At 44.7% G+C, this 8718-nt stretch overlaps 1 protein-coding gene across 1 annotated transcript; it reads right to left on the bottom strand.

Annotated features, from left to right (window-relative positions):
* Positions 1 to 1714: 1714 nt before the first annotated feature.
* LOC135389266 (TNF receptor-associated factor 3-like) lies at positions 1715 to 7450 on the bottom strand. Its single transcript, XM_064619331.1, has 3 exons — positions 7190 to 7450; positions 6544 to 6651; positions 1715 to 4088 (listed from the first exon to the last, which is right to left on the bottom strand). Exons 1-3 carry the CDS (start codon positions 7448 to 7450, stop codon positions 2472 to 2474), a joined length of 1986 nt encoding a protein of 661 aa, XP_064475401.1. The 3' UTR covers positions 1715 to 2471.
* Between the last annotated feature and the right edge of the window lie 1268 nt (positions 7451 to 8718).

Genomic DNA, 8718 nt, shown 5'->3' with positions numbered 1-8718 from the left:
ACAGTCGAGGAGAAGGTGTGGCACATCAGCTTCAACAGCGCAAGTGGGGGCATTTGGGCGACTGGAGAAGACCCATTTTACAGAGAAGTAGAGGTGTCCTGGCGGCATTAAAGGAGCTAGGAAAGCACTTTAATCACTAGCATTTTTTTGAACCAAGTGGTTAATAAGCATATTAAAATGCACCATGCGAAGTAATACTATCAACAGGTGCATAAATATCGCAGAATTCGATTTTGAAAATCGCGACCGTGCGCAACGGTGGCAATACCCGGAACGAGCCGTCGAGACGCTTGCGTCATTTTGACGTCAGAAAAGTGGAGCCCCTGATTGGTTTCGAAGAACGTCGTCTGCTATTTTTCACTCGGAACCCCGCTGCAACGGTGGAAGAGGTTTCTTTTGCTTTTTCTTTGGTTTATCAGATACATAAACGAAGACTGGTCTACAGACACTATTCAAGGTTAGACCGTAAGATTGTAGAGGCCTCCTCATTGAACTCCCCGAGCGAAGTCAACCATAAATCGGTCAACCTCTCCCCGCTTGACCTTGCTTTCCCTAAAGCGACCTTCCGGAGTAGGTGGATTATGAAAATAAACTTCAGGTGCCAGTTGAACGCTGTTCTGTCCGTGTCTGTGTTTTGTATGCTGTTCGTTATCGTGGTGGCTGTTTCTTGTTGTGTTGCTGGTGGCAATACGTATAAACACAGTGCTGCACTAAGCGCTGCTTCACTTCACGCCTCGAAATGATCCCTGCATGGCTATGACCACTAATTCCGTCCGCTATGTCATTATACCAATATACGCTATATCACTAATTCGCTATGATCACTAGTGCCCGTCACTTTGACTAGCAACTTTGTTAGCCATTCAGTTAATTCCTTATTCAGCTCGAGGAGTGTTCTTGCCCATACGTTGTCAGATACAATCCAGTGAAATCTATCGCAATATGCCGTTGCCGGCACATCGTGGCATCAGGAGTTGAACATTCATTGCCTGAGTTACACACCAACATAGCCAAGCAGTGTCATAAGACCACCACAATTTATGGTCAACTTACCAACCATCGAGCTAAACGAGAATTGGCCGATGCAGACTACAAATGTGGACGACGCAGACACGCAAGTTTGAGTTCATCCGTGCTCGGCGCCATTTGTTTTGTCACCATATAGTGCATCAGTTTTATCCACCATATAATGACCGACAATGCCGGTTAAGTTTGCGTCCGACGACATATCAGCGTGCACCGAAACAACACGTGACTAGCGTAAATTTTAGCTGACTATAAAATGCACATGTTGCGCGCGGAAAACTGCCAACGGCAAACTGCGACTAACCCACCCATAATATTGCAAGCACACAACTAAGCAACCAACATGCCGCCCTGCTAAGCCAAATGGCTTCTAAATGTGTCTTTCGTTCGCTAAGGCGACTTGAACACATATAGAAAATTCCTACAGTTGGCAATACGACTGCTAGAAAATTCTTGAATTTGAGTGGTTAAATAGTGATGTTATGTTCTTAAGCGCGGCATATAATCTTACGAAGCAGCATTTCCCTTTTTCCTTGTTTCCAGAACATGAATTTCGAGAACGGGGGTTTCACGACCATGAATATCGAGGTCCTCCCTTATTCATCCCTTGACAGATAGAAAGCAGGGTGAAAGAAAACGGAAAGAAAGAAAAGTAAACCGGCTAGCACTGACCCGGATAGAAGCGCGGTCGCCGCTTTCAACTTTTATTACGTCACCAATGACGGTTTTTTTTTCTTTCTCCTCCTCGTTTGACCCGGAGGAGCGAGTCGAGTGGGAACACGCGCGGCGATGTTCCAGTGTCTTTTTTTCTACGAAAAACATCGCGCACAGAGAAAATTTTCGTGTTAAACATCAAGTTAAGTTACCTGCTTCCACAACGCGTTAGGAACGGAAAATTTTTGAGTTTGCATTCAGAGCTCCTTTAAGGCGTAGTCGGTGTAGAATGGACGTTTCTTGACGCGAGCAGTGGTGTGTGGCAACGAAATCCATCGACGGGTCGATAAACCGGAGATGGTCGTTCAGTCGGACAGCGTCCTCTTGAAACTGCCGAGTGCCGTAAAGGCGGGGTTACTTTCTTTCTAACCTTTGTTGGTAACCAATTGAATTTCTCGTAATTACTATTTCCTTCAATTGCTCGTAATTTGTAAAAAAGCTTCCCAAAAAATAAATGTCTCTCACACCGTGTTTCGGAGAAATACTTCATTAAACATTAATTTTTACACGCTGTGGTAAATGTCCTGCAGATGCGGATCCCTCTTCGATTCACAGCCGTCGTGTATCTTCGAATCAGCGGTTCGTGAAGAACGGGTAATAGTAAATTGCGGTTAGTGTAAAGCTCCAAAGGAAGCGCCGGGCATGATGAGCTCACGCAAACTTGTTCATTTTCTTCCTGTGGTGCACCTCTGTTGCTTCAACACGCCTTCCACACATATCTGTGTCACTGATCATCGACCTGAATGGACCTTGACACCAACGCAAAGAGAATCTTGAAAGACAAAGCCAAGACGTTCAACGTCCTCCACTTTGCAGAGTTCACCTATCCCCATCCCCACGTTCTGAGCTGTGATTGGCCTACAGAAACATAATGTGTTAGTGGAAAAGTCCGTTTTAGACAATTCAATATTGTTCTTCTCGTCTTTTGGATGAACCAACATAAGTGTGTAGGGAATGGTGAAGGGCCACTTCAAGAGAGAATCACGCGAGCTCCGACAGACACAGAAAAATAGACCGAGGTACATGACACCATCAACTTTGCTGATGTCCACCTCCAACTTCGCAGAGTATCCGCAGAAAACGAACACATCAGAAAAACGAGCTACTCTTTTTCCTTCCCATTCCATTCGAAACTCTGAAAACCCTTCAATGTGATAGAACACTTCGTTAGAATCTGATAACCGTTGGAGATGCAGACTATTTGCAGCTTCTTCCAGGGATTCTGTTTTCTGACTGATATCAAAAATTGCTTTCGCAATGGGTTTCATTTCCTTTTCCTCTCCAACTTCCACGTTAATGAATTTTATTCCTTCTTCCGACCGCTGCAATAACGTATTCAGGTCTCGTTTCACACTTTCCATATTTTCCAGAGTAGCGTCCGAGTGTTCTAGTAACACCTTGGCTTTCAACACCTCATTGTAAACTTTCGTTTCCTCTTCGTGAAGATCCTGCAACTGGCTCGCAACATTACTCACATCAGTAGTTACACCTTCCTGTTTCTCAAGAACTTTCTTTAGCAACTCTTCATTCCTTCTTATCCCGCCTGCTTGTTCATTAAATTGCTTTTCTATCGCGCTATTCAAGCCTTCGTGCATGACATCCAACTGTTGCACGTTCCCCTCTATCTCTTCTTTTATCACCTGCAAGTTCCTGTTCGTATCTCTCAGCGATCTTTCCAGTGTTCTGTTCACAGCCTCTCCTAAGAATCTCGTTTGCTCTTCCACTTGCTCGTGAAATTCGTTTCCAGCGTTGCTCACTGCAGTATCTAACCGTTCCTGTTTTTCGAGAATTCTCTTGAGCAGTTCTTGATGCTCGTTTAGCTGCCGTACCACCGAAGTTATATTCTGTTCATATTTCCTCACTGAGACGTCGGGCATCGCCTCGAGCTCCACACCATCACCACGGGAATAATCTCCACCAGGGGAAGACCGTCTGTGTTGACAGCGCTGTGTGTAATGGTTCACGACCTCCCGACGAAGAACCTTAGCCCTGCAGAGCTTGCACGTGACAGCGTGGAATTCGCACTCTTTAAAAAAATGATGTTTCATTTCTTCCACCGTTCCGACGAAAGCGCACCCTTTCTTGGAATTCATGCACAACACGATCTGTCTTTCAACTCGACGTTGCGAGAAGGCAAACGTTTGCACTCCACTTTCTTCGAAGCATTCTTTGTCCATAGGACATCGTCCACCACACTTAAGTAGACCATCGTAGCAGAGTTGGCATACTGCATGAGAACATTGTAGAAGGAAGGTCTTACCGGGAATCACGCTGCATAAGGTGCAGCATAGTGCAGACGATAGGTCCACAAAGTCAACGGGTCGCCAATCCAGCGTTTCACAGAATCCCGATATGTATTTTTCAGACGACATCTTCTCACGGGTAAATCGATGAGCCGCTGCCTTTTGCACGTTTAACGGGAGAGTGCAGCGAACGCAGCGTTACGTACGTGTAAGATAACGCCGCCGCAGAGTGGTTGTTTTCTATGTCCCCTATCTCAGATAACGTGCCGTCCTCTCGCTGTTGCAGCGGTGCCTGCGTTGCACCTGGCATCGCAATGTAGTGAAAGGGAGAATAAGCAGGGGCGATATGGTAGTTCATGTATGGGGTGGACTGTTGTCTTGGGCTGCTTTCATACACGCCATTTGTGGACGATTGAAGGGCAGTACTGAAATCCGACAGGCATGGCGCCACCGTCGTCTTTGTTCTCGGCAAATGTAGCTCATTCAGCCGCCCTAGAGTCAAGACTATTGCAGCAGTGCAATAAGTTGCGACGATCATCAACATTGCCCAGTAGAGTTTATCCAGAACCGCAAGCTCGGGAGGGGGGGGTGCAAAAAATTGGGGGTGCAGTTACATTGTAACAGTGGTACACGGAACAAAATCAAGGGGTGTTGCCAAACTTTTGGGGGTGACGGGGATGATTGGGGGGGGGGGGGGGTCTGGTGATGTGATAGACGAAGAACAAAAATGGGGAAGTAAGTCACAATGAAGTCAGACTGGCTACCCCAGACCACTTACCAGTTGGTTGAAAAAAAAAAGAGAGAGAGAAAACCCAGTAGCTGCGGGGGGGGGGGGGGGGGACAAACATCCCGAACTAGTGGGGACGTGGGAACACTTGTCCCAAACGAGGGACGAGAAATGTCACAAATCCATGTACCAAATATTGAATCCATATCTGAAATATTTTAGCCAAATTGTTTGTAATTGTTTGCATTTTTGTAGACCACCTGGACAACGGTAACGGGTCACTACATCCAACTCCAGCCATTACACCCAAGCGGGTCACTACATCCAAGCCATTACATCCAACGTGCCGTTTTATCCATCGTTGGGTGTAACTGCACGATGGATGTAATGGCTCGTTCGATGTAACGACACGGTGTGCATGTACCGGTACGATGGACGGAACAACTGAGTGCATTTAGCTGGCACTGAACATTACCGTCAAAATTCGGATGTTTGCTGTTCGGTCCGTACTTTATGAAAACCTAGGATTCAAGTATAAGATTTCGGAATCCCTTTATTAGCACGGGAATCGGATTTTCACGTCCACACTCAAAACGAGAGAAGCAACTCATAATGGCCACGTAGCTCACACTGGCGACAGACATTTCTTTGCGGGACATCGCGGTGCGGACATCTCGGTGCGCGTGTGGAAAAATAAAGGAAAGGGTGTTGAAAGGACAAGTCTGTGTTGAGAATGAGAGCACTGGATTTGAAATATAATTTCATACAGAATTAATTAGGAGGTTAACGAAGCTTAGGTTACCTCGAAGGTCTGTAGGCGGTGTAATACGTAAGCTACAAGCATTGGCCCTTTGCTGGCCATAGCGAAATTCGTTTCCATATATGTTATTTAAAAAAAGCGTGCCCGTATCAGTTAAACAAAATCGGTTAAAAGTAAAAATTGAAACGGTAAACGTGAAAATTTAGGGTATAAATATAAAAGGAAGCGGATCACTAAATACAAATTTTGCATTTGACGTCAGCAATTGCTCATACACGCCTGTTTCCGTGATAGACATTAAATATAGGATGTCTGTTTTTACATTTTGCTAGCACCACCAAAAAGCCTCCCCCGAATGCCTTGACAATGAAATCGACAGGTTCAAATAAAATTGTGGAGGCACGTTGCGACGTAACGTGACATCGTAACAGCAAATACATGTTTTTTTTTTATGTGTCTTTTGTGGTTGGCACTTTCAGGGGGCGAAAGAGCAACACCTTATTATTATTATTTTTCGGGTTTGTTCTTTTTTTTCTAAACTACAGTTTCAAGGTGTAGTGAGTAGTTGTAGTGATAATAATAATAATTGGGGTTTACGTCGCGAGACAACTGAGGGTTGTAGTGAAAATACAAAAACGTAGTTACTTGCCATCTCTGGCAATTAACTAATTGGCATAATCAATTAGTTAACTTTCAGAAAGTTAAATGACGTGTTGAGAAATACCTACAGTCTAAACTCGTTATTATGACACTCGTTAATACGACATCCTCACTTTGTGACCTGTTCCCTAGGGAACCGTTTTTTCCCCATAGAAACTCCATGTAACTCACCCTCGTTATTATGACAACTCGTTAATCCGTCTGTGACCGAAATTTTGAGGACGGACCAAGGAGAACACGTGTATTCTGCCCTCGTTATTATGACCGCCGACTGTTGACCTCGTCGATTACCGAATCCAGCAGATGTGGGTTCGAGTCCTACAGGTGGCTAACCTTTTCAGTGACTTTCATCTTTCACCCAAAAATAGTTTTTGCTGGATGCTGTTGCCTAGTTTTCAAGTCGAAATTGCACAAATTAAGCAAAAAGAACGTTGTGAGGAACCCGTGAGCGAAGTAAGTGAAGTAACCCGCCGCCAATAAAAAGCTAACGATCGGTATGGAGTGGAATTTTGAAATCCGCTCTGCAAATTTAAAACCAACATCGTCAAAGATAGTGATGTCAACATTGGCAGCTAGACACAAGTCACTTCCCGGTCCAAAGCTCACTGGAGGTCGTGCACAAACAGCTGTTACCGCCAGCAACAAAAACGACGCTGATTACGCGTGGTACTTTTAAAACAGCCCCTACTGTCTCTGTTATACATCACTAACAATACTTTGTGCTGTGCTGCCGTTGCTGGTTCTGATTTATACATTTAACGACTTGCTGCACACTACAGTGATCGTCGGTACTTGTGAACGAGCTTTGTGTTCCTCGTTTACTGTTAAGTGTTTCCTGTTAAAAATGCATCAGTCATGTTTGTTTTCTAAACTAAACGGAGGTCACAAGACGGAGGGGGAGAGGGGTTCCATGGAGCAGTTATACCTCCATGTGCCTTAGAGCTATACAGCGGAGGATGGTTGTTATGACTCGTTCATCATAGATCAACAACGTGTCAACCATTTGTCAACTAGCCATTTTGGGCATCTCGCCGGGCTCGGGCAGCCATCTTAGCTCACCTTCAAGCTGCCCATTCTTTGAGGATTTCCGAGCCTAACCAAGGTCGTCTTCTGAGAACCGACTCCGGATCGGCCTGGTTTCCCCGACCAGCGGCTACTTAAGCGGTCACGTGTGGCCCACTTTTTGTCACTTTCACTCTTGCTGTACAGTATGTAAAATACACGTTCACTTTCGTCCTGCTTTTGGTTGTTGTCTACATTCCTGCCTGGGTATTGGGGACCGGCGGCGCTACCAACTGGAGGGTTCGCAACATGGTACATGTTGCCCAAGATGTGAATGCACAAATATCAAGCACGTAGCTCGCCTTTGGGATGTCAAGAATGACATTCCAAAATAGTAGTATTTATAGGGTACCTGGCGTTATATGTCGAATGTCCCAGTGAATTAACAAGGTACAATATTTCAGGTTTACTCTAGAAAAGGCACCATATGGAGGAAGCTCTAGATCCCCTTGAAAGCTTGATTTGCTTGCCCAGAAAGATGCAAGCCCCATAGGAAAGCACTATGTGTTCTGTTATTATGAAAGCACTAATGTTTTTGAAATAGCTAAGAACATGTTTCTTTGCGCAATTTTGTGCTGGTGAGATCTGGTTATGCTTATCGGCTTCAATGCAGGATGCTGCTGTATATGTGGACTGGGAGAAATTTTGACAAAAAAGCGTGTCTTTAGGATATCAGACTTGGTTATTCGATCAAAGTACGGATAGAAATATCACGCAGAGGCATACAAGGGAATACTACGAGCAGTGTTTTGTGTCAACAAATTTGTATGGACAAATTAGAGCATCCACAGGGGCATATAAACACAACAGTAGGGTGTCAAGCAGCCCGTGTACTCATGATGTCGATACCACTGTCAGGAGTGTGCAGATGCTGCATGCAAAATTGTGAGCAGGTTTTACCTTGCCGGATCAGGAGAAAATCCACTGAGAAGTGAAGGTTTCAAAATTTCATAAGGATGCATATGTAAGTACATGTGTAGCTAAAATGTGTGCTCTACTGCTTCCAGCACACCACACCAGAAGGGGAGGGCAAATATGCCAACGACCAACATTTCTGCAATGATGATGTACCGTAATATTAGAAAATATTCAAGGTGACAGCTACTTGCTTTTATGCTCATTTATCATCTGCTAACAGTAGATGTGGCTTTGTAAACTGCTACCGCAAAAGACAAAACACAAGAAACCTGGCTGCAGACTTTATCAAAGCAACATATCTCTGGGATGTGATTACTGCCAATACAAGCCCATGACCATGATTCACACTGTGTTCTCCTTTATTGTGTGAGCAGCACTGTGTATGTCCAACACTTTGTTTCTTTTCTTCCAAATTATCTGTTATGGGCACAGCTAGCGCAACAGAGCGGAATTCTGTTGGGCACTTTAGCATGAAAAGCAGAACCACTAGCTGACATTCTCAGTGGCACAGGAAGTACCAACACTGAACAGTTGAAATTACTGCTGTACATGAAGGTGAACATGAAAGAACTGATGTTCTGAGGCTGGAACAACATAGAAGGGACAAA

This window comes from Ornithodoros turicata, chromosome 3 (assembly GCF_037126465.1).
Source record: "Ornithodoros turicata isolate Travis chromosome 3, ASM3712646v1, whole genome shotgun sequence".
Classification (NCBI taxonomy): domain Eukaryota; kingdom Metazoa; phylum Arthropoda; class Arachnida; order Ixodida; family Argasidae; genus Ornithodoros; species Ornithodoros turicata.
Note: the sequence above shows the minus strand (reverse complement) of the source record. Positions and strands in the feature narration are given on the sequence as shown.

Excerpts from the sequence above, each read along its gene's own strand:
- LOC135389266 (XM_064619331.1), bottom strand. The coding sequence starts at position 7,450 with ATGTACCATGTTGCGAACCCTCCAGTTGGTAGCGCCGCCGGTCCCCAA. Across the intron at positions 6,652-7,189 it reads AAAGAATGGGCAGCTTGAAG|AGCGGATTTCAAAATTCCAC; the intron begins GTGAGCTAAGAT and ends TTAAATTTGCAG. Across the intron at positions 4,089-6,543 it reads AACGTTCTTTTTGCTTAATT|GGATTCTGTGAAACGCTGGA; the intron begins TGTGCAATTTCG and ends AAATACATATCG.